Source organism: Bubalus kerabau, chromosome 2 (genome assembly GCF_029407905.1).
Source record: "Bubalus kerabau isolate K-KA32 ecotype Philippines breed swamp buffalo chromosome 2, PCC_UOA_SB_1v2, whole genome shotgun sequence".
NCBI classification, from domain to species: Eukaryota; Metazoa; Chordata; class Mammalia; order Artiodactyla; family Bovidae; genus Bubalus; species Bubalus kerabau.
In genome coordinates, this window is record NC_073625.1 from 113,492,542 (window position 1) to 113,519,444 (window position 26,903).

The 26,903-nt window shown below is 39.6% G+C and overlaps 1 protein-coding gene across 2 annotated transcripts in view; it reads right to left on the bottom strand.

Moving 5' to 3' along the window:
* Positions 1–26,903, bottom strand: part of HSPBAP1 (HSPB1 associated protein 1) — a 56,877-nt gene that overhangs the window by 23,131 nt on the left and 6,843 nt on the right. For both annotated transcript variants that reach the window (XM_055568393.1, XM_055568392.1), the window contains exons 2-3: positions 13,276–13,461; positions 404–585 (exon numbers count right to left, since the gene is read on the bottom strand). In XM_055568393.1, coding sequence (XP_055424368.1) covers positions 404–585; positions 13,276–13,414 — 321 coding nt within the window. In that variant the 5' untranslated portion in view covers positions 13,415–13,461. The remainder of the gene's footprint in view (positions 1–403; positions 586–13,275; positions 13,462–26,903) is intronic.

The window sequence follows — 26,903 nt, forward strand, 5'->3', positions numbered from 1 at the left end:
TGGGAATGCTTGAATGCTTCCTCACGTAACCAGCTTTGCACCTCCATCTGCCTGCCTGATAGAATAAGAACTTAGATGAAGGTCAGGAGGAAATGAAGTTGTATGCACAATCTATGTTTCTGATATACTCCAAACTGATTCAGGTGCTGTTTAAAAGGCAAAGGAGAGACAGTGCAGGAAGTTTGGCAACTAAGAAAACAATAAGAAGGCTGTTGACCTTGGTGGGCCAAACATTACACTTCCTTTGAGTGAGTCTTTGGGCGTGAGTGGACAGAATACACAAGACTCACAGTGACTTCTGAGAGAAAAAGACAGTGAGGAAAAGGGTACCTTGAAGATTCTAATTTGTGAACTTTTCTCAAGAACAAATTATACCATGACTAAAAGAAATGTACTGACTTACCTGGAAAATATCTGTCTTGTCTTCAAATAAACTGACAAAATATTTATAGTCAGCATAAGCCCAGAATTTGGAATGATCATAGTCTCTAAATGCTCCAGAAATACTAGACTGGTCAGAGTTCCAGGAAAGAAACTCTTCAAGTGTAGCTTCTACATAATTACATGCAGTTTCAAACTGAGGAGCTGCAACAGAAGAGAACCCAACTTTAAATGCATACAGAACACAGTTTCCAAATATTGTTGCTTTTTCAAATGAAGATCATTTCAACCAAGAAATTACTATTTAACATTAATTAGAAATTAATTATGTACTTGCTAAATAATTAGAACCATATATAACACTTAACAATATTCATGATTAAATTTAAAAGTAAAAAAACACAAGTTTAATCTTTAGATTAAAGACTACTCTTTCTATAGCCTGATGCAGTGATCCAGAGGAATACTTAATCAATTCTCCAAGACCTTTTCAGGGAGCTGTGAGGTCTGAACTATTTTCATAATAATACTACAACAGTATTTGTCCTTCTCACGCTTATTCTCTCACAAGAATACAATGGCGTTTTCGAGGGGCTACATGACATGTGTTGATGTCACTGCTGTGACAGCTAGTAGAGTATGTGCTTATATTCTTATATTTTTAAATGTCTGTAAACAAAAACAAAGAGAACTGCTCACAACCAGTTCTACAAGGATTACGTGGTAACCCACTGCAGTCACGGACTAACAGTGCATCTCAGAGGAAAGCAAGACCCTAAGAGGATGAAGCACTCTGTGGTTCAGACAGAAGAAATTAAGACCATAGCAGGGTGCTCTGTGCTTCGGACGAGCAGGCCTCTTGGAGAGTTAGATGTGTATCTTGGGAAGAACTTCAGTGACCAGATTCTTGCATCTTCCTAAAGAAAAGCACTAAAATCATTAACTTTATATATTGGTTATTTGTGACTACCAAGATGTCTGCTTGACTCAGATGTTCCCTAGCCCAAATTCATATATATATACAGGCTTCTTCTCTACTCTTTGGAACAGTTTTCTCAGAGCTCCTGAGAGGCTCTCTTCTGTGCTGAAGTTCTCATTGAAAGAAAGTGAAAGTTGCTCAGTCGTGTCCAGTCCATGGAATTTCTCCAGGCCACAATACTGGAGTGGGTAGCCTTTCCCTTCTCCAGCGATCTTCCTGACCCAGGAATCGAACTGGGGTCTCCTGCATTGCAGCTGGATTCTTTAACAACTGAGCTATTAAGGAATTAAGATCCCAAATAAAACTTAAACTCATAGCTATCACATTAAACATTTTTCTTTAAGTAGACATATCTTGGTTTTAATTAGTAATAGTAATTTAAAGTCTGTTTATTTATTCATTAACTCATTTATTTCAGAATCATTTATTAAGTACCTAATTTGTAACTAGTATTGTGTTCAGGTTCCTGATGCTGGGAAAGATTGAAGGCAAGAGAAGATGGGGACGAAAGAGGATGAGATGGTTGGATGGCATCACCAACTCAATGGACATGAGTTTGAGTAAACTCCGGGAGTTGGTGATGGACAGGGAGGCCTGCGTGCTGCAAGTCCATGGGGCCGCAAAGAGTAGGACATGACTGAGCAACTGAACTGAACCGAATGGTAAGTATCACAAGATATGCTAATGCTAATGCTAAGTTACTTCAGTCGTGTCCGACTCTGTGCGACCACATAGACGGCAGCCCACCAGGCTCCCCCGTCCCAGGGATTCTCCAGGCAAGAACACTGGAGTGGGTTGCCATTTCCTTCTCCAATGCATGAAAGTGAAAAGTGAAAGTGAAGTTGCTCAGTTGTATCCGACTCTTAGCAACCCCATGGACTGCAGCCTACCAGGCTCCTCCATCCATGGGATTTTCCAGGCAAGAGTACTGGAGTGGGGTGCCATTGCCTTCTCCGTCACGAGATATAACCTACATCAACCAAAGCTCACTCACTGGGGTACTCAATCGTTTTTTATTTATTTAATTTGGCTGTGCCGGGTCTTAGTTGTGGCATGTGGGATCTAGTTCCCTGACCAGGGATGGAACCTGGGCCCCCTGCATTGGGAGCACAGAATTTTAGTTAATGGAAAGTCCCCTCAACTATTTTAAGTATAAAGGAATCCTGAGTCTAAAAAGTTTGAGAAGTACTTCTGCAAATTAAAAAAAAAAAATGGCAACACTATCTTTTGAAAGCTTTTGAGTTTATACTGTACATTTATCATATAGAGCTCCTTAGAATCTGTCCATTAAGTGGAGAATGGCAATTTAAAGTCTGTTTATTTATTCATTAACTCACTTATTTCAGAATCATTTATTAAGTACCTAATTTGTAACTAGTATTGTGTTCACGTTTCCAGGAACATAAAAGAAATGGATAATACTCTTGAATTTAGAATATATTTAGACAAAAAGAAAACTTTAATCAGAATAACAGGGAATGTGAGGGATCATATAATTAGATGCAAAATTCTGTGTCACAGAGAACCTAGGAAAAGGCAAAGATCGGAGATGAGGGTTGATCAGGAAAGCTTGAAGCAAAGTCTGCTGTCTGTCCAGAGTGGTTTGTTCCTATGGGTAGAACTGTTTTATACAAGAATTATTATTCTAAATAGTGATGAAATAATTTCTCTTTTGCAGTTAGCAGAATACTCTAAATGTACACTGGAATGTTAATATTCAAGTAATCTGATGACAATCTATTTTGCAAGCATGAAATCCTTTCAAGAGGGAATGTAGATCTAACACATATAATTCAATCAGCACAGCGCTTGACACATGACAGATACTTAGTAAAAGCTAGGCACTATTACTAGTACTGTGCTGTGCTTAGTCGCTCAGTCGTTTCCAACTTTTCGATCCCATGGACTGTAGCCCACCAGGTTCCTCTGTCAATGGGATTTTTCAGGCAAGAATTCTGGAGTAGGTTGCCATAGGCACAATTACTAGTAATTTCCTACTATTTACTTATATATTTACTTTTTAGTTGCTAAGTCATGTCTGACTCCTTGTCATCCCATGACTTGGGGCACCTAAAAACTAGCTGAATTAGTACTAGGAAGAAAAGCGTATTCAAAGAGCTTTTATCTGTTCCTTCCATTTCCTCCCAAATGGTTCAGGATTATCTCAATCACCTTTCCTCATTTCTTTATCCTAAAGCCTCAGAACTGCAGAGAAATAATAGAGGGGAGGGTGTGTATCACCCCTAATTCACCTATTTCATCAATTTGTCACTTGACTTTGAGAAGCAGGAAAACTTTACTAGGGAACATTTATCTAAAAACCAGCATATTTAATAACTGTTTAAATTTGATCATTTTTGAGGAACATTTAGAACAGTGGCTGATACACAGTTACCCATCAATATATGTGAGCTCTTAATCATCAACATCATCATCAAGAATTTACCATAACAGCACTGGAAAACACTTTTAAGAAAACAAACAAACAAGAAAGCTACATGGTGCTGGAATCATTTCTAAATCATTTCATTAAGTTCCAATGTGAGCCTGAAGACCTTCCACTGCCTTGTGAGTTTTCACTTCACAAAATTCAGTCCAACAAATCCAACTGAATACTAAAGCCATACTTGAGCCACCTGCCTCTGGGGTAGACTGAGGAGGACTTTTCAGTTATGACCAGTTTTTATATGCACATTTGTATGCAGCCTCATCATTTTGTTACAGCAAGTTCTGTACTTGAAAAAATGAAAACCTACAAATGCAAAAATTGCACTGTTACTGTCAGGGAAAGAACTGTTACAGGGAAAGACAGTAACAGAGAACTGTTAATGTCAGGGAAAACTACAATGAATGGAATGAACAAAACTGATAGACTTATTTACATAGTGATTTCAAAATAGAATCTTTTTACTCCTTCCTGGTATTAGCAGCACCAAAGGAACTGTTTTCATTCTGTTATCATGACAATTTCTTTCTGGGTACTACAGTTGTTTTTCTTAGTTTATTCTGTGCAATGGAATTGTTCTTTTCTAATTTGATTGTTATTGTTCTTTACTATTTCAGGCAGCTGAAACTTTCATCCTACTTACTATCAAAATTTTAGGTAAGAAGCAGCTCAACTGCTTTTAGGATTTGGAAATAGTGTAAAAGTTGAGTTAGGCTTTAATTCTTATAAAGGAAGTCCTAAAGTATTTTTGTGCATAGCACCGAAACAAGTATGTTTCCATTTTGTTAAGACTTCATCATCTCACAAGCAAGAAACATTTGGAATGTGGGTACCGAGTATGACTTTTGATCGTTACTCCACTCCCCATCTACAAATGTTTAGGCTTATTTATACATCCGCTTGGCAAATTACTGCCAGCTAAGTTATAGTGTTGTCATTGAGAATATATGTTGGCAAATGAAGTCAATCCAAAATGGCTTCAAAGAGGGATGTGATGTCACAATCTGCTTCCTAAAATAAACTGAGATACATTACAATCAAATATTATTTCAAGCATTCTAGAAAAATTCTAACCAAGACCTAAAACAGAAATAAATATGCTCAATAAAAAGGTAAAAAAGTTATCGTTGCTTGTAAGATCAAATACTTGTCTTCCTAAAAAGCCCACAAGAATAAACTAAAAAACTATGTACACTATTAAGATAAAAAACTATGTACACTACTAAAGATTAAAAAAATAAACATACAAAAAATAAATGGCATTTATTTGTGTACCAATCACAATTAGAAAAACAGAATAGGCAAAAATACTTCCTTCCTAACAGCTATAAAAAATTTATAATATTTGAAGAAATTTATAGACTTGTACGAAAACTTTTTTTTATCCAAATCTTTTTACTGAGATTAAAAAAAAAAAAGACTTAATAAGCAAAGATTTCATGTTCCTGTGTAGGATGGTACAGTACTGTCACATGGTAGATCTTTTCAAATTATGTATATTCATAGTACTTCAAGAATTTTCATTTAAATCCTTTTGACTGGGGACTTCCCTGTTAAGTCAGTGACTAAGACTCCATGACCCCAATGCAGGGGGCCTGGGTTCAATCCCTGGTCCAGGGAACTAGATCTCACGTGCTGCAACTACAGTTCTTGCATGCCATAAGTAAGGCCTGGTGCAGATAAATAAATAAATATTTTTTAAAAATCTTGTTGACTGAAGGAGAAAAAAAACCTCACATTACCTTGTGGTTTTTTGAGTTATGTTGTGAGTTATGTTTTATTCAGAGGATCTTACTGAGGAATACAGCCTAGGAAACAGCTGCTAAAATAGCTCTGAGGAACTGTTTCAAAGAGGTAAGGGAGGAGCTGGAATATATAGGAATTTTTGTGGGGGGGAGGGGAAAAAAGGCAATTAAACATTCAAAAGATTACAGCTAACTACAAAAAAAAATTATTTGATATGCATCTTAACTATCTGGGACCAAGATCCAGTTTTTCTCCATTCTTAATGCCCCTGAGGGAGCACCACTATGAAGGGGGAGGTAGCTGCAGTGATTGATGGCTTGAGGGCAGGCAACATGTCTTGTTTAATGTGAATACACTGTTTACTAAAAGTGAAAAGTTGATGCTGTGAAAGCACTGCACTCAACATGACAGCAAATTTGGAAAACTCAGCAGTGGCCACAGAACCTGAAAAGGTCAGTTTTCATTCCAATCCCAAAGAAAGGCAATGCCAAAGAAGGCTCAAATTACCGCACAACCGCACTCATCTCACACGCTAGCGAAGTAATACTCAAAATTCTCCAAGCCAGGCTTCAACAGTAGGTGAACCATGAACTTCCAGATGTTCAAGCTGGATTTAGAAAAGGCAGAGGAACCAGAGATCAAATTGCCAACCTTGGTTGGATCATTGAAAAAGCAAGAGAGTTCCAGAAAAATATCTACTTCTGCTTTATTAACTATGCCAAAGCCTTTGACTGTGTGGATTACAACAAACTGTGGAAAATTCTTCGAGAGGGGAATACCAGACCACCTGATCTGCTGCCTGAAAAATCTGTATGCAGGTCAAGAAGCAATAGTTAGAAACGGATATGGAACAACAGACTGGTTCCAAAACAGAAAAGGAGTACGTCAAGGCTGTATATCGTCACCCTGTTTATTTAACTTCTATGCAGAGTACATCATGAGAAATGCTGGGCTGGAGGAAGCATAAGCTGGAATCAAGATTGCCAGGAGAAATATCAATAACCTCAGATATGCAGATGGCACCACCCTTAGGGCAGAAAGTGAAGAAGAACTAAAGAGCCTCTTGATGAAAGTGAAAGTGGAGAGTGAAAAAGTTGGTTAAAACTCAACATTAAGAAAACAAAGATCATGGCATCCAGTCCCATCACTTCATGGCAAATAGATAAGAAAACAATGGAAACAGTGAGAGACTTTATTTTGGGGTGCTCCAAAATCACTGCAGATGGTGACTGCAGCCATGAAATTAAAAGACACTTACTCCTTGGAAGGAAAGTTATGACCAACCTAGACAGCATATTAAAAAGCAGAGACATTACTTTGCCAACAAAGGTCTATCTACTCAGAGCTATGGTTTTCCCAGTAGTCATGTGTAGATGTGAGAGTTGGACAATAAAGAAAGCTGAGCGCAGAAGAATTGATGCTTTTGAACTGTGGTGTTGGAGAAGACTCTTGAGAGTCCCTTGGACTGCAAGGAGATCCAACCAGTCCATCCTAAAGGAAATCAGTCCTGAATATTCACTGGAAGGACTGATGCTGAGGCTGAAACTCCAAAACTTCGGCCACCTGATGCGAAGAACTGACTCTTTTGAAAAGACCATGATGCTGGGAAAGATTGAAGGTGAGAAGAGAAGGGGACGACGGAGGATGAGATGGTTGGATGGCATCACCAACTCAATGGACATGAGTTTGAGTAAACTTTAGGAGTTGGTGATGGACAGGGAGGCCTGGCGTGCTGCAGACCATCGAGTCGCAAAGAGTCAGACATGATCAGTCGAGTGAACTGAACTGAACACTGTTTAACTCTAAGTTTCATTTAGAGGAATAAAGTTCAATTGTGCATATGCATGCATGCGTACTTACTCACATCCAACTCTTTGTGATCCCACAGACTGTTCCCGCTAGGCTTCTCTGTCTAAGGGAATTCTCCAGGCAAGAATACTGGAGTAGGTTGCCATTTCCTTCTCCAGTGGAATCTTCCTGACCCAGGGATTGAATCTGTGTCTCCTGCACTGGCAGGTTAATTCTTTACCACTGCACCACCAGTATCTAGTAAAATGCTGAGACAGAAGAGTGACTGGGGAAGATGAGTTGTCCTTTCAAATATTAAAATACATAACAGCTGTAAAAAATAGTTTTTAGCAAGTGTTTTACTGGCCCCAAAACTGATAGTTCAGTATGTGGTCCAAAAACAGATGCTGAAATATATAAGAATATGGTAATATAATAAAGGTAGTTTCAAAGTTGGTAGGAAAAGAAGGGATTATTCAGTAAGTGGTACTACAATAAAGATGCTATTACCAACTTAACTATTTGGGAAAAAGTCAGTGAACACAACATACCAAAATAAATATGGAATGGATAAAGAGTAAAATGTGAAAAAGAAATCAAGCTATTAAAAGAACATATTAGAACATTTACTATTGTCAAGATACAGAAGGAATTTCTAAATAAAATAAGAATAAAAATATTAATTAAATATTATTTGATCTTACTATAAAGATATGAAACAAAATCAAAAGGCAAACAATAAACTTGGAATTAGTATATTAGTAACAAACACAGTATTCTTTAAATATAAGTAATTTATTTATTAAAAAAAAACCCCAAAACCTGAAACCCTAATAAGGATAACTGAAAGAAAAATTACCAGACAAAATACAAACTATTAATAAACATGAACATATGTTCAACAACACCAACAAAGAAATGTTAATTAAAGTTATGAGGCACTCATCTTTCACCTATCAACAACGTATTTTTTTAAAAACATAAATTTCTGTTAGGGCAAAGGAGTGGCCAAACAGGTACCCTTGTATGTTCCGAAAGGAGAGTAAATGTAAACCACCCTTCTGCAATGCACTTGGCCTCAGGTATCAAAGGTCTTTTATTCTTTCACTCCACAGATGTCTGACTATCCAGATATTAGGTGTTCAGCCAATGATGAGACATGGCCCTGGCTCTCACGAGGGGACCCTCTTGAGGCAAAGAGAGACTTTAAACTGCTAACTGCTTACACAACTAACCATGTGATCAGAGCTGTGCTAAGTGTTACTAAGAAATACAAGGTGCTCCGAGATAACTCAGTAGTCATACCTGATTTGGGGGGTGAGGGAGGGAGAATGTGGTCAGAAAGACTGCCATGAGAAGATGACCTCTGAGCTGAGATCTGAAGGAAGCAGTGGAACCAACTAGGTAAAGCTGGGGTAAGGGGAAGTGGGCAAAAAGAGAAGAACCACTAGACTGTACATGCAAAGGCCCTGATGTGAGAAGAAGCAAATCTCTGGAAACACAAAATCTTAAAAGCTTACCTGCCCTGAGCTCAGAAAGAGGAGGCAAACAGAGCTTTTTAAACCATTAACAAAAATGTTGGTCTTTAGCCTAAAGGTAATGGGACGCTATCTAAGGGTTCTAAACAGATAAAGAAGATGAGATTTTTCTTTTTAAAAAAACTGTCTCAGGTTTCATCATGAGGAATGGCTGGGGTGAGAGGAGAGCAGATGAAGAGGGACTAGGCATGAGGCTACTGCAACCACGGAGGTAAGGGACAGCAGGGTAATCCCAACTGGAGGATGGTCATGGAGTGAGAAGCAGGTAGATGCTGGACACTTAGGATGTAAGTCACTGAGTCACCAGACACCACTTAGAGAGGCCATCAGCGTGACTCAGAGGTTTCTGGTGTAAGCAGTTCCATGGGTAGTGCTGCTCCTGGTGATAATGCTCATACCCTTTGGCCCAGTCATTCTCCTAGGAAAATAATCAGAAATTTGGGCAGGATTTACTTTCAAACATGTTCACTACAGTCTTATTTATAAATTAAAACCTCTAAGCAATCTAATCAAATTAGAATTTTAAAACTAAATTAAAACTCTGATACTATTGGAGTTTCCCTGGTGGCTCATGGTAAAGAATCCACCTGCCAATGCGGGAGCAAAGAGACATGGGTTCGATCTCTGGGTCAGGAAGATCCCCTGGAGGAGGAAACGGCAACCCACTCCAGTATTCTTGCCTTGGAAGTCTCATGGATGGAAGAGCCTGGCAGGCTACACTCCCTGGGGTTGCAAGAGAGTCTAACACAACTTAGCGACTAAACAACAACAACAACGATACTAGCATACGATGGAATATTAGGTAGCCATTTAAAAATCATATTTAATGTCAAAAGAAGCTACTCAGAATATGTTAAGAAAAAAAAGCAGGTTGTTAAAATTTATACAACTTTATTTCTAAATATAAAAAGGCTTGCATTGAATATACATCACAATGTAATCAGTGATTGCCTCTTGGTAACAGATGAATAAGTCTTTTTAATTTCCTTTGGGTCTTCCCATTTTTCCAGTGCTCTCTAAAATGAGGAAGGTATATTTTTTATTTTTAAATTATTTCTATTTTAAATTAACATTTGTTGAGCATTTACTATGTGCCAGACACTATTCTAAATGTATAATGAATATGAACACATTTAACTTTGAATTGCTCAAAGCAAAATTTGAACCCACATGAGCTGACTTGAGTCAGCTCTCTTAGAACACTACCCAAAAGTGCTTGTGGAAGTAGTGTATTCATATGCAAAGAAATAACTTAAAAAGAACAAATTATTAACCCACATGAGAAAATATCTGCATGTCATATAGTTGATAAAGAGTTAGTATTCAGAATATATGAAGGTCTCTTTTACCACTGAACAAAAAGACAAAACAAACAAAAGCACATAAAAATAAAAACCATCTCAATTAGAAAACTAGCAAAGGACTTGAATAGCCATTTCTCCAAATCAGATATACAAATGGTCAATAAGACCATAGGAAGATGCTCAACAACGTTAGTCATTAGGGAAATGCATCAAACTATAATGAGATAAAACTTTACACACTCTAGATAGCCAGAATGAAAAATGAAATAAGTATTAGCAAGGATGGAGAGAAACTAGACCATTCACACACTGGGGTTGGAATGTAAAATGGTTCAGCTGTTCTGGAAAACAGTTTGGCAGTTCATCAAAAGTTAAACATAGTTGCTGTATGACTGGGCAGTTACACTTCTAGGTTTAACACGAGAGGGAAAACATATCTCTACACAAAAACTTGTACATAAATGTTCATAGTAGCATTATTCATAACAGTCAAAAAGTGGAAATAACCCAAACATCCATCAATTGATGAACGGACCGACACTGTTTACCCATAATGGAATATTCAGTTCAGTTTAGTTGCTCAGTCGTGTCCAACTCTTTGTCGTGCGGACCCCATGAACCGCAGCATGCCAGGCCTCCCTGTCCATCACCAACTCCCTGAGTCCACCCAAACCCATGTCCATCGAGTCAGTGATGCCATCCAACCATTTCATCCTCTGTCGTTCCCTTCTCCTCCTGCCCTCAATCTTTCCCAGTATCAGGGTCTTTTCCAATGAGTCAGCTCTTCGCATGAGGTGGCCAAAGTATTGGAGTTTCAGCTTCAACATCAGTCCTTCCAATGAACACCCAGGACTGATCTTCTTTAGGATGATGGACTGGTTGGATCTCCTTGCAGTCCAAGGGACTCTCAAGAGTCTTCTCCAACCCCACAGTTCAAAAACATCAGTTCTTCTGCGCTCAGCTTTCTTTATAGTCCAACTCTCACATCCATACATGACTACTGGGGAAACCATAGCTCTGAGTAGAAAGACCTTTGCTGGCAAAGTAATGTCTCTGCTTTTTAATATGCTGTCTAGGTTGGTCATAACTTTTCTTCCAAGGAGTAAGCGTCTTTTAATTTCATGGCTGCAATCACCATCTGCAGTGATTTTGGAGCCCAGAAAAATAGTCAGCCACTATTTCCCCATCTATTTGCCATGAAGTGATGGGACCAGATGCCATGATCTTCGTTTTCTGAATGTTGAGCTTTCAGCCAACTGTTTCACTCTCCTCTTTCACTTTCATCAAGAGGCTCTTTAGTTCTTTTTTACTTTCTGCCATAGGGGTGGTGCCATGCATATCTGAGGTTATTGATATTTCTCCCGGCAATCTTGATTCCAGCTTGTGCTCCCTCCAGCCCATTATTCAGCAATAAAAAGAAAATACAAATACATGCTACAACACGGGTAAATTTTAAAAACATGCTACATGAAAAAAAGCTAGACACAAAAGGCCACAACCACATGATTCCATTTTTATATGTCCAGAATAGGCAAATCTATAAAAACAGGAAAGTAGATAGGTGGTTGCCAGGGGTGGAGAAGGGTGTGAATGAGGAGTGACCACCAGTGGGAAACAGATTTCTCTGCAGTGTGATGAAAATGTTCTGGAATTAGATAGTGGTGGTGACTGCACAAAATTATGAAGATGCTAAAAGCATTGAATTATGTACTTTTAAGTGGTGGATTTCATATGAATTTTGTTCAAAGAACAGATTATCTTTCTAAGAGGCTTTCTGCTTCCCTTTTTCTTTTCTGCGTGAGTACTAACTTTAAAATGTCAAGTTACTGTTAGTTCTTCTGTAAAATAGAATAATAATAGTTCCACTCTAAGTGGGCTTGAAGAAGATTAAGAGAGTTAATATGTATAAAGCACTCAGAACAGTGTCTGACACAATAGTTGTCAATAGCTATTAGTAGTAGTATTTGGAGTCTAACCAGGAGGTGAAAAAAATTACAATTTCTATTTTTCTTCAAATTACTGTTTAACAGAAACTTCAGTGAGTGGAAGATTTATGTGACTAAAATCAAGAAAACAAGAGCACAAGCTGATTTGTACGTGGCTGCTGCTAGTCTAACATTTAATTTAAAAATATAACAAACCACAATGAGGAGCCAAAGAATTTATGTTAATACTGCTCTACCTGTCACTGAAGTATAAAGGGGTCCTAGACACCAAAAACCCAGTAATTTTATGAGATATACATGAGAGAAAGTAGCTTAGAGAAGCTGGAAGAGAAACTGAGCAATTTTTTAGTTCCTTTGGGGTTATTAATAGATATCCTTAATATCTTCACAGAGCCACTTCACAGCAATGCTTAAAACACTATGAATTTCTAGACCACCAAATCTGTCCGTATTTAAATAGAAGATACACACATATTCTGAAGCCAGACCATGATCATGGACTTCTTTAGATTAGGAACATTTCTAACCTGAACTGTTTTTTTTTTTCCCCTTTAAATTAACTATTTTTAGAGTAACGGTAATTGCTTTCTCTGACTGTAAGGCAAAAAAATCATTTACAAGTCTTCAGGGAAAAAAGGGGAGCTGGCAAAATCTTCAGCTGCTTAAGAGGATGAAAAAAACAGCTTCACATATGCTTCACATTTATACAACACAACAGAGGTCAGACGGCTGATAAAGCAGAGAGATAAAATTACACCAAGACTCAGCACTATAAATAGTGACTGAAGTTACAAATAAAAGGACACATTCTACATGAGACAAAAATGGAGGGGACTGTCAGATTAGTATTGGTCTCTTTCAGTCAGGTAAGTAATAGGTCTCTTTCAGTCAGGTGAGTGTCTACCATGATCAATGAACTATGATGATATGAACAAATACATTTTACATGGGGTTATAAATTACAGGTTATTTAGCCTAAAAAAAAAATCTTAAATTATCCTTTGAAAACTTCTAATAAAGTTTCCCCATCTGCAAATGGTCAAAAAGAGGGTTAGAAATAAGGGATTCTCCAGAGATAAAGAAACCATGGCTGAGCTATGGGAACGTTATGAAGAGACATTACGATGACGATTCCTGGTGGTCCTACCTGTGTCCGTGCTTTTCGTTCCCATCCTAAATCGTATCTGCTTGCCGTGAAGGACCTCAGAAAGATGTTTCGCAGTCCAGTGTTGTGCCGGCCAATCAAAAACCATGTTATAGAAGACTGCAGGTTGTTGTAAACACATTATGATTTCTTTTGCTTTCTCTGGTGTAAAAGGTTTGACATGTTTACCTAGGGAGAGAAATAAGAGAACAATATAGACAACTAAAAAGTTATTTAAGAAAATACGAAGTATAAACAGCTACTATTGTTTCTACTATGGCAAATCTTTTGGTGTAATTGCACTGCATTTACACTGTACTTCTAACTGTTTACATAAATATTTGGGCCCAAAGAGCCATAATTATTCAGTGAATTTTCTTAAATATTAAATTGCAGATGTTGGAAAATATTTACAATTTTCAATGTCAAAAAATTTTTTTAAAGGCTTTCCAAGTATGACACACATTTTAAAAGATGCAATTTTTAAAAAATATTATTTCCTAGAGAATTATGTATGAAATATTGATGGGAATTACTCTTGTGCAACTAGAGTGGCTGGAGTCAGCAACAATTCTACTTGATATAGCACAGGTTTATGCCAAAAAGACTACTGAACTCATACAGCAGTTGGTGGGGGGGGGGGTGGGGGTGGGGGGGAGGGGCAGGTAGGGAGAGGGGATTATTTTATTGAAAGATTTATAAAGATAAAAGATGTGCTAGGGTGGATATCAGTGGTAACCCTTGATTCTGACTGCATGTATAATCTGTACAGGGGAATATGCACAAACTAACACTGATTTACTGAGGACATCCATAAATTTCAATCACAGAATGTTAATCCCAGTAAAGACTGACATGCATTAAATAAAAGAACAAGTAAGTTTCTCTTTAAAGATATCTTAAGATGAAAGTCTGGTGGGGGGAAAGTTAAAAAATTATTCATACTCAGATCCATAAAACATGTATTTTTGGTTCTCTAGTACAATCAGCAAAACCCTCTATTTCCAGTTACCTGATCTGTTAATACAGTTACCCTCTTAGGTGTCTATGTAAAAGAAGCCCCAAGTTTATCTTTAAGTGACCTTTATGTACTGAAAAGCCTGTTAAGGAAAAGAGGCTGTAACCAGGAATTTTTTAAAAAAGGTCTTAACCCATGCCAACTTATAAATGTATAGCCTATAAAAGTACAGGTTTACCTACACCACATTGTACAAGTCTTCCTGGACTGGGAGTGCCTAGATTCCTTGTGTATGAAAATAGACAAGCCACAGTTTCAATTATATATTTTTAAAGTTTTGCTAGACCCTGAAAAGCTACAATACATTCATGATAGTACCTGTTGTTTGTGTCATATAAATTAGAACTACCCTTTGGAAAAAAACTGGGAAAATGAAGTAGAAGTCCCAAAAAACCACCTATTAACTTAATAACTCATGTTAGAGAAACTTGCTTTTAATAAAATAGGTAATCATAAGCCATATACATATTCATATATATATGAATTATGAACATGTATATGACCATCAGGCCTATCAGTGAAATAAAACAATATACACATTTGCATAAAACATCTATTATTATAATTAAAAACTGAAAATATAAACAATCTTATGTCTCAAAAGTAGAAAAATAATTTACTAGATATTTCTCCCATGGTACAGGCCCCTGGTACATTCTGTTCATTAACAATAAAAACAAGGGCTCTATGGAAATATGTAGAGCTGTAGGGACCAGAGTTGACTCAGAGAGCTATTGCAACAGCCAAGCGAGAAGTGTGGTAATAAGGCCCTGAACAACAAGGGTGGCAGTGAGAAAGGTAGAGATGGAAGACATGGAGAAATACTAGGAGAATAACATTAAAGACTACTACTACCACAGAGATGTGGGGTGGAGGGCAGATGCAGCTATGAGGAAGACAGGTTTCCAGACTTTCTGACTTGCTAGAGAGAAAAGTTAGAAGCAACATCTTCTGTTGGGAAGATGAGAGTTTGGTTTTGAACATCATCATCATTGTAACAATGGGTGTGTGCGTGCTTAGTCATGTCTGACTCTTTTGTGACCCATGGACTGTGGTCCACCAGGTTCCTCTGTCCATGGGATTTCCCCAGCAAGAATACTGGAGTGGGTTGCTATTTCCTCCTCCAAGGGATCTTCCTGACCCAGGGACTGAACCCATGTCTCTTGAGTCTCCTACATTGGCAGGTGGATTCTTTACCACTGTGACACCTGGATACCAGATATTTACTTGTGTAAGGCTTTACTATTTGCCACAAATTTTTACAGACATTAAAAGAAAAGTGCTCACTGGATCCTTTAAGAAGCCTGTAAAACACAGCTACAGAGGGTATTTTATTTCCATTATCCAAATGATAAGGAAAGTTCAGATGTCAAAGGTCAAAACACCAGTGTTGACAGCACTACAGGTCAGGTTCTCCAATTACAAGTCTGGTGCTCTTTCTATCACATAATCCTGCTTCCAAAGAACTAAAACCATAGGACTCACACTAGCACTAAAAACTCATAAAGACAGTATAACCTAAAGAAGTTGGTGAAGGGAAACTTCAGATGGATTCACAGGTAACAGATACATGTGTGCTGCTGGGGACAGAGGGATGTTCTCGTTCGTATGCATGCGTGTTGGGGGGAGTAGTTAATCCTGTAGTAGAGACTGCTAGTTGCCTACCTTATCCAGTATATGTTCCCTTCTTCCTCGCTAACAGAACTTTGGGCAATGAGAGTAGCCGAAAAATTACATTTCTTAGACTCCTTTGCAGATGCGAGTGACCAGAGATATATGTGGAAGTTGCTGAATCAGCCTTTCCCCACCTCATCCTCCTCTCCTACATGCTGCCTGGAAAACGGGTATCGTGGTTACCATCTTGAGAGATAAAACAAAGGCCAGGGAAACAGTGAACACCAGCTGACAGTATGCAAAGAATGTCCATCTTTGTGCCCCTGAACCAAAGCCAGCAAAATTCTACCTCCCGAATCCTTTCATATAAACTAACTTGTAGTCAGGGCTCTGTTATTAGTTCATAACCGGTACAGCACCTTGCCTTCTGAGGCTGTGATTTTCAAGGACAACCGTATTCTCCCTAGAGTGCTCTGCAACAGGCTGAATGAATCATGGCTGGTGTGACCCACTGTAACATTCTTTCAGCTTTAAGGTTGTAAAATCTCAAGCTTTGAACATCTTGCTTCCAGAACTTTAAACGACAGAGAAAAATAGAAGTATCAGCCCTTTGGAGATGAGGATTTATTTACTCTGCTTATCTTAAATCAGAGTCAATAGATCACATGGCTTTGAATGTTCTCAAAACAGTCCTCATATTTTTACAACTAAGTACATCCCCTTGGATAGCAAGGAGATCCAACCAGTCGATCCTAAAGGAAATCAATCCTGATTATTCATTGGAAGGACTGATGCTGAAGCTGAAACTCCAATACTTTGGCCAACTGACGTGAAGAACTGACTCGTTAGAAAAGACCCTGATGCTGGGAAAGATTGAAGGTGGAAGGAAAAGGGGACGACAGAGGACGAGATGGTTGGATGGCATCACCGACTCAATGGGCATGAGTTTGAGTAAGCTCCGGGAGTTGGTGATGGACAGTAAGGCCTGGCGTGCTGCGGTCCATGGGGTTGCAAACAGTCGGACATAACTGAGCAACTGAACTGAACTGAACGTAGTCTTAGAAACATTAGTAATACATGAATAATGTTTGGAGAGAAGAGTTTCAAATAAGTAAATACATACTTTTCCCTCTAACATAACATTAACATTTTTTAAAACGTATCTAATGATCTGATAAGAAAAAACTCCAAACATCTCAGAGGTTATTTAAAAGAGATCCTAAAAACTAAAATTTGCTGAGAAAGTACCAGGCCCAGTGACTGGAATATATTAAATGTTCAAACATTTGCTAAATGAATGAAAAGTGCCATACAGCATATGCAGAATAGATCAGTAGACTGTTCACCATAACAGGAAATCAGCATATTTACAGAATTTTAAGCCTATCAGTGACATAAAACAATCAGCTGCTTGTGAAATAAAACTAATTTGGTTTCTGATAGTTTAATCAACAATGAACTGGGCTGTTAAATTAACAAATTTAAGTCTTATAATTTCTTTAAAGAAGAATGCAATCAGCATTGTATTAGTTAAATAGCCTAGGGATGTACCCAGTCATTCCATGAAAGAGATGTCTGCAAAGAGCTATAAAAATTCTGAAGCAACCTCAACAGCCTTTAAAGGATAAGTGTATTTAGGTCTAAACTTGCAGCAAGCAGCAATTTCTAATTAGATGACTTAGAAACTGCTGAAAAAACAGATTAGTGATCTACGTGTCACACAGTAGTCTTTTCTCTCTCTAAATATAGCATGTTATTTGGACAATTTATTACAGCTTTGGTAACAATTCTTTGGAGATAGTTAAACACCATCAAAAAGCAATTTACTTTGTTTTCAGTTAATTTTTTCTTTAATTAATGCAAAGTATAATATCAGTTGAAACCTAATTTCTCTGAATCTGCTAGCAATCTGGCTTCAGTCAGTTAGTATCTGGCTTGGATTTGTATTTGAAATTTAAAATTTAAGACAAGAATATGGAAAATTTACCAAGTTTCCAGAATACTCTTCTGTCAATATTGACAGAAAGTGGTGCTAGTGGTAAAGAACCCACCTGCTGGTGCAGGTAGACATAAGAGATGTGGGTTTGATCCCTGGGTTAGGAAGAGCCCCTGGAGGAGGGCATGGCAATGCACGCCAGTATTCTTACCTAGACAGAGGAGCCTGGTGGGCTACAGTCCACAGGGTCGCAAAGAGTCAGACACGACTAAAGCGACTTAGCACACACAACATAGAAAAAGATCCTGAAATTGAAATTAGCTCACCTCTCATGTCAGGTATAATTTTAATAACTATGAATTTTAAAGTTAATAGTTTCACATTTTAAAAATTTCAGAGGGTGATATAAGGGTAAGCCTCAAGTTATAATACAGAGACTCACCATAGTGATACAGTAAGAACAAAGAATTGGGTCCTAGTATTGTGAGCTAATTTATTTCTAAATATATACCATGTAAGTCCATGATGGCTTCATCAATCTGATGACTACTGTATATACACACAATCCATCTATCATCTGGAACGGTATGCTGCTGCTGCTGCTGCTGCTAAGTTGTGTCAGTCATGTCCGACTCTGCGCGATCCCATAGAAGGCAGCCCACCAGGCTCCCCCATCCCTGGGATTCTCCAGGCAAGAACACTGGAGTGGGTTACCATTTCCTTCTCCAATGCATGAAAGCGAAAAGTGAAAGTGAAGTCGCTCAGTCATGTCTGATTCTTCGCGACCCCATGGACTGCAGCCTACCAAGCTCCTCCGTCCATGGGATTCTCCAGGCAAAGTACTGGAGTGGGGTGCCATTGCCTTCTCTGCTGGAATGGTATATATCAGGGTAAAAAATAATGAACATTTAGACCAGGTCAGAAAAACTCTAATGGAATTATGCAAGTACTTAGCAAGTCACAGAAAGACAAACATGGTATTATTCCCGTTATATGAGGTATCTAACAGCCCAATTCAAACAGAAAGTAGAATGGCAATTACCTGGGCTGAGGAGAGAGGAACGGGGGAGTTGTTTCCTGGGTACAAAGTTTCAGATTTGCAAAATGAAAGGATCTGGAGATCTGTTTCAAATTAATGTGAATATACTTACTATGAACAGTACTTTTAAAAATGGTTCAGTTCAGTTCAGTTGTTCAGTCATGTCCCACTCCTAGCGACCCCATGGACTGCAGCATGCCAGGCCTCCCTGTCCATCACCAACTCCTGGAGTTTACTCGAACTCATGTCCATTGACTCAGTGATGCCATCCAACCATATCATCCTCTGTCGTCCCCTTCTCTTGACTTCAATCTTTCCCAGCATCAGGGTCTTTTTTCCAATGAGTCAGCTCTTCGCATCAGGTGGCCAAAGTATTGGAGTTTCAGCTTCAACATCAGCCCTTCTAATGAACACCCAGGACTGATCTCCTTTAGAATGGACTGGTTGGATCTCCTTGCAGTCCAAGGGACTCTCAAAAGTCTTCTATACCACAGTTCAAAAACATCAATTCTATTGCACTCAGCTTTCTTTATAGTCCAACTCTCACATCCATACATGACTACTGGAAAAAATATAGCCTTGCCTAGATGGACCTTTATTGGCAAAGTAATGTCTCTGCTTTTTAATATGCTGTCTAGGTCGGTCATAACTTTTCTTCAAAAGAGTAAGTGTCTTTTTATTTCATGGCTGCAGTCACCACCTTCAGTGATTTTGGAGCCCCCCAAAATAAAGTCTGCCACTATTTCTGCTGTTTCTCCATCTATTTGCCATGAAGTGATGGGACCGGATGCCATGATCTTCGTTTTCTGAATGTTGAGTTTTAAGTCAACTGTTTCACTCTCCTTTTTTACTTTCATCAAGAGACTCTTTAGTTCCTCTTCACTTTCTGCCATAGGGGTGGTGTCATCTGCATATCTGAGGTTATTGATATTTCTCCCAGCATTCTTGATTCTAGCTTGTACTTCCTCTAGCCCAGCATTTCTCATGATGTACTCTGCATGTAAGTTAAATAAGCACAGTGACAATATACAGCCCTGGCGGACTCCTTTTCCTATTTGGAACCAGTCTGTTGTTCCATGTCCAGTTCTAACTGTTGCTTCTTGACCTGAATACAGATTTCTCAAGAGGCAGGTCAGGTGGTCTGGTATTCCCATCTCTTGAAGAATTTTCCAGTTTATTGTGATCCACACAGGCAAAGGCTTTGGCATAGTCAATAACGCAGATGTTTTTCTGGAACTGTCTTGCTTTTTCGATGATTCAGCAGATGTTGGCAATTTGATCTCTGGTTCCTCTGCCTTTTCTAAAACCAGCTTGAACATCTGGAAGTTCATGATTCATGTACTGTTGAAGGCTGGCTTGGAGAATTTTGAGCATTACTTTACTGGCGTGTGAGATGAGTGCAATTGTGCAGTAGTTTGAACATTCTTTGGCATTGCCTTTCTTTGGGATTGGAATGAAAACTGACCTTTTCCAATCCTGTGACCACTGCTGAGTTTTCCAAATTTGCTGGCATATTGACTGCAGCACTTTCACAGCATCATCTTTCAGGATTTGAAATAGCTCAACTGCAATTCCATCACCTCCACTAGTTTTGTTCATAGTGATGCTTCCTAAGGTCCACCTGACTTCACACTCCAGGATGTCTGGCTCTAGGTGAGTGATCACACCACTGTGATTATCTGGGTCATGAAGATCTTTTTTGTATAGTTCTTCTGTGTATTCTTGCCACCTCTTCTTAATATCTTCTTTTTCTGTTAAGTCCATACCATTTCTGTCCTTTATTGTGCCCATCTTTGCATGAAATGTTCCCTTGGTATCTCTAATTTTCTTGAAGAGATCTCTAGTCTTTCCCATTCTTTGTTTTCCTCTATTTCTTTGCACTGATCACTGAAGAGGCTTTTTTGAAATCTCTCCTTGCTCTTCTTTGGAACTCTGCATCTCATTGCTGGAGCAGCTCAGAGGAGATACCCCATGTCCAAGGTCAGGAGCAGCAGCTATGCTTCACTGGATGGGCTGTGTAGAGATACCCCACGTCCAAGGTCAGAGAAACCCCACTAAGATGGTAGGCACTGAAGTGGCTGTGAGGAGATACCCCACGGCCAAGGGCAAAGGAGAAGTGCTGGGAGCCACCACGGGAGATCCCACCCATGACAAAGTCATGTAGAGAAGACCTGACAGACAAAGGTGGACCAGGACTCGAGGGATTCCCTGGACCTGCTCGAGCATATACCCCAAAACCAAAATCTGTCTACTGTTTAATATATTATGCCTTTCACCAACTCTTCTGACATTAACAGGGGGCTATCCCCGACCACCTTTCTCTGAAGAAAATCAACTTAGGGCTCTAGTTAATAAGTCTCCTGTGCTTGAAAGGAGTATTTCAATTCTAACCCCTCTGTCACCATTTTAGCTTGCTTGGCAAGTTTATCCATACTCTTGCAACTAACGCACATGATTGTTCACAACACCCCAAGCATAACCTTCGAGTGATAAAGAAGCTTTATTAGAATAATACTGCATTGTTGAGCCAATGTTTGCTACTGAGTTTCCTTGTCCTTTACCCAATGTGAGCCTGGGAGTGCATTAGCTAGTATAGTTGGTATACAAGAAAAACAAGCAGTAGCCTTGGCATTAGCAACATAAGACCCTTGAGTTAATAAGTTCTTTCTTTTTCCTAACTCACTACACCTTTGCTCCATAAGAATGTAGCTTGGTTTCCTGAGGGGGACTGCAGATTGGAAAGATAAAGGGAAAGCAAGTTTTCTGGTTGACCAACCTTTATCAAGAAAGAGTTACAAAATGTTAACAGGCCACAGCGCCAGAAGATAATGTACATAAGACTCTTATTTATGAATAGCTATGCAAAAAATGTCCTGGTTTCGATAAAGATAAAATTGATGTAATGTTGAGCTGAGTCTGCATGACTCTGCAAATGTGTAACTCAGGGTATAAAAGCCCTTTTTGAAAATAAAGCTACGGATCCCACTTCACCAGAGCTCTGGTCTCTGTGTCTTTCTCTCTCTCCTTTCTTTCTTTCTCTCTCTCTCTCCTTTTTTTTTCAGGCTGATTCCCTGGAGCACAGAGGTTCTCTGAGTTCATCTTTTTGCCCGGGCTTCTAAGACCCAATTGAGAAGGCACTCTGCGTCTTCGCTCCATTGAGAGGGTGCCTGAGGCCTCCGTGAACAGAGCAAGTCCCGTGTCAGGGGCTTTATTGGCTTTCTGTGTAAATCAAGGAATATCAGCCTCTTTCTCTCTTCTTTATTCTTTCTCCTATTTTCACTTATCATTTGACCCCAGACCATCAAGTTCCAGTCCATTATAAGACCCGTGTCATCTCTCTTGCCAATACCGTCCATCCTGAGGGTACCCTTGGATCCTGCTGGGGCTGGACCCCGGCAGAGAAGCCCCAGCCAGACAGTAGGAGGGGCAAATTTGCATTTAGAATCAAACCCCATTCCTGCAGAGATGCTCAGAGGGCTCAAACAAACTTTCTGAGCACCAGGACCCAGGGACCCCACAGAGACTGAGACAGAACTGTGTTTGAACATCTCCTGTGGAGGTATGGGTTGGCAGTGGTCTGCCACAGGGACAGGGGCTCTGGGTGTGGGTTTGGCATAAGTCTGCTTGGAGGAGGTCACCATTAACCCCACCATAGAGCTGCCAGAACTTACACAGGACTGGCAAATAGACTCTTGGAGGGCACAAAAGAACTTTGTGCACCAGGACCCAGAAGAAAGGAACAGTGACCCCACAGGAGACTGACCTGGACTTGCCTGTGGGTGTCCGGGAGTCTCCGGCGAAGGTGTGGGTCAGTAGTGGCCTGCTGCAGGGTTGGGGGCACAGACTGTAGCAGTACATGCATGGGATCTTCTGTAGGAGGTCACCATTATCTTCATTACCTCCACCATAGTTTGGCCCAAGGTAAACAGCAGGGAGGGAACACAGCTCCACCCATCAACAGAATATTGGATTAAAGATTTACTGAGCATGGCCCCCCATTCAGTAAGGATTTACTGAACAAGATCCAGTATCCCCCTCAGTCAGTCTATCCCATCAGGAAGCTTTCATAAGCCTCTTATCCTCCTCTATTAGAGGGCAAACAGACTGAAAACCACAACCACAGAAAACTAACCAATCTGATCACATGGACCACAGCCTTGTCTAACTCATTGAAACTGTGAGCCATGCCATGTACGTCCACCCAAGACAGGTCATGGTGGAGAGGTCTGACAAAATGTGGTCCACTGGAGAAGGGAATGGCAAACCAATTCAGTATTCTTGCCTTGAAAACCCCATGAACAGTATGAAAAGGCAGAAAGATAGGACACTGAAAGATGAACTCCCCAGATCGGTAGGGGCCCAATATGCTACTGGAGATCAGTGGAGAAATGATGGAGTTAAACCAAAAACAACACCCAGTTGTGGATGTGACTGGTGATGGAAGCAAGGTCCGATGCTGTAAAGAGCAATATTGCGTAGGAACCTGGAATGTTAGGTCCATGAATCAAGGCAAATTGGAAGTGGTCAAACAGGAGATGAAAAGAGTGAACATTGACATTTTAGGAATCAGCAAACTAAAATGGACTGGAATGGGTGATTTTAACTCAGATGACCATTATATCTACTACTGTGGGCAAGAGCCCCTTAGAAGAAATGGAGTAGCCATCATAGTCAACAAAAGAGTACGAAATGCACTACTTGGATGCAGTCTCAAAAATGACAGAATGATCTCTCTTTCCAAGGCAAACCATTCAATATCACAGTAATCCAAGTCCATGGTCCGATCAGTAATGCTGAAGCTGAAGCTGAAGCTGAAGCTGAATGGTTCTATGAAGACCTACAAGACCTTCTAGAACTAATACCCCCAAAAGATGTCCTTTTCATTATAGGGGACTGGAATGCAAAAGTAAGAGGTCAAGAAACACCTGGAGTAACAGGCAAATTTGGCCTTGGAGTACAGAATCAAGCAGAGCAAAAGTTAATAGAGTTCTGCCAAGAGAATGCACTGGTCATAGCAAACATTCTCTTCCAACAACACAAGAGAAGACTCTACACATGGACTACACCAGATGGTCAACACCAAAATCAGACTGATTATATTCTTTGCAGCCAAAGATGGAGAAGCTCTATACAATCAGCAAAAACAAGACCGGGAGCTGACTGTTGCTCAGATCATGAAATCCTTATTGTCAAATTCAGATTTAAATTGCAGAAAGTAGGGAAACCACTAGACCACTGAGGTATGACCTAAATCAAATCCCTAAATTAAAAACGGTTAGATGATAAATTTTGTTATTTGTTTTTTGTCACAATTTAAAAAATACTAAACAGTTTTGCTTTCCTAATATTCAGTTCAGTTCATTTCAGTTCAGTTCAGTTGTTCAGTTGTGCCTGACTCTTTGCGACCCCATGAACCGCAGCACGCCAGGTCTCCCTGTCCATCACCAACTCCCAGAGTTCATCCAAACTCATGTGCATCAAGTCGGTGATGCCATCCAGCCATCTCATCCTCTGTCGTCCTCTTCTCTTCCTGCCCCCAATCCTTCCCAGCATCAGGGTATTTTCCAATGAGTCAACTCTTCGCATGAGGTGGCCAAAGTACTGGAGTTTCAGCCTCAGCATCAGTCCTTCCAATGAACACCCAGGACTGATCTCCTTTAGGATGGACTGGTTGGATCTCCTTGCAGTCCAAGGGACTCTCAAGAGTCTTCTCCAGCACCACAGTTCAAAAACATCAATTCTTCGGCACTCAGCTTTCTTCACAGTCCAACTCTCACATGCATACATGACCACTGGAAAAACCATAGCCTTACTAGACAGACCCTCATTGGCAAAGTAATATCTCTGCTTTCCAATATGCTATCTAGGTTGGTCATAACTTTCCTTCCAAGGAGTAAGCGTCTTTTAATTTCATGGCTGCAATCACCATCTGTAGTGATTTTGGAGCCCCCAAAAATAGTCTGACACTGTTTCCACTGTTTCCCCATCTATTTCCCATGAAGTGATGGGACCAGATGCCACGATCTTCGTTTTCTGAATGTTGAGCTTTAGGCCAACTGTTTCACTCTCCTCTTTCACTTTCATCAAGAGGCTCTTTAGTTCCTCTTCACTTTCCGCCATAAGGGTGGTATCATCTGCATATCTGAGGTTATTGATATTTCTCCCAGCATTCTTAATTCCTGCTTGGTGCTTCCTCCAGCCAGCGTTTCCCATGATGTACTCTGGATATAAGTTAAATAAGCAGGGTGACAATATATAGCCTTGACGTACTCCTTTTCCTATTTGGAACCAGTCTGTTGTTCCATGTCCAGTTCTAACTGTTGCTTCCTGACCTGCATATAGGTTTCTCAAGAGGCAGGTCAGGTGCTCTGGTATTCTCATCTCTAAGAATTTTCTACAATTTATTGTGATATACACAGTCAAAGGCTTTGGCATAGTCAATAAAGTAGAAAGAGATGTTTTTCTGGAACTCTCTTGCTTTTTCAATGATCCAGTGGATGTTGGCAATTTGATCTCTGGTTCCTCTGCCTTTTCTAAAACCAGCTTGAATATCTGGAAGTTCACAGTTCACGTATTGCTGAAGCCTGGCTTGGAGAATTTTGAGCATTACTTTTCTAGCATGTGAGATGAGCGCAATTGTGCGGTAGTTTGAGCATTGCCTTTCTTTGGGACTGGAATGAAAACTGACCTTTTCCAGTCCTGTGGCCACTGCTGAGTTTTCCAAATTTGCTGGCATATTGACTGCAGCACTTTCACAGCATCATCTTTTAGGATTGGAAATAGCTCCACTGGAATTCCATCACCTCCACTAGCTTTGTTCGTAGTGATGCAAAAGGCCCACTTGACTTCACATTCCAGGATGTCTGGCTCTAGGTCAGTGATCACACCATTGTGATTATCTGGGTCGTGAAGATCTTTTTTGTACAGTTCTTCTGTGTATTCTTGCCACCTCTTCTCAATATCTTCTGCTTCTGTTAGGTCCATACCATTTCTGTTTTATCGAGCCCATCTTTGCATGAAATGTTCCCTTGGTAACTCTAATTTTCTTGAAGAGATCTCTAGTCTTTCCTAATATTAATCATTATCAAATATGAAGTACTGTAGCCACATGTGAATGACCCATGTGCTCTAGCAAGAGAATTTTTTCCTTTTTAAGATCACATAGGTTCTCGTTTTCCTTCAGGTTTCCCTGCCTCCTCCTGCCCTTTAGAAAAATTAGAACAAGAATGACATGGAGAGTATGGTGCCTCTCACTGAAAAGGAATAAATCTCATTATGTATGAGTGTTGGCTGTTAATAGAACTAAAGTACATTCAGCTCTGGAATGAGCTCTTTCCTGGGGGCAGTACTGGAAGAAGTTAGAAAGGAGGCATCCTTCACTTCACCAGGGCTTCCCTGATAGCTCAGACAGTGAAGAGTTTGCCTGAAGTGCAGGAAACCTGGGTTTGATTCCTGGGTTGGGAAGATCCCCTAGAGAAGGAAATGGCAACCCACTCCAGTATTCTTGCCTGGAGAATCTCATGGACAGAGGAGCCTGGTGGGCTACAGTCCATGGGGTCACAAAGAGTCGGACATGACTGAGTGAGTAATACTTAATCCTTCACTTCATCAAGGCATAAACTTGGCTATAACTCAAACTATAAGATTGCTGTGCTGTGTGCTCAGTCATGTCCAGCTCTTCACGAACGTGTATCTTCTGCACTGGCAGGGGGATTCTTTACCACTGTTGTCACCTGGAAAGCCCCAACTGTGAGATTAGGGGTAGGAGATGAAGAGATATAAACTACTATGTATAAAATATTAATAGATAAACAACAAGGAAATACCGTATAGTACACAGAATTATAGCCATCATCTTGTAATAATTTTTAATGTAGTATAATCTGTAAAAATACTGAATCATCTTATATACCTGAAACTAACATAGTATTATAAATCAACTATACTTCAATTAAAAAAAATTAATCAGAAAAAATTTTAAACTGAGAGTCCAATGGAAACAAATACAATCTCACTCTGAAAGA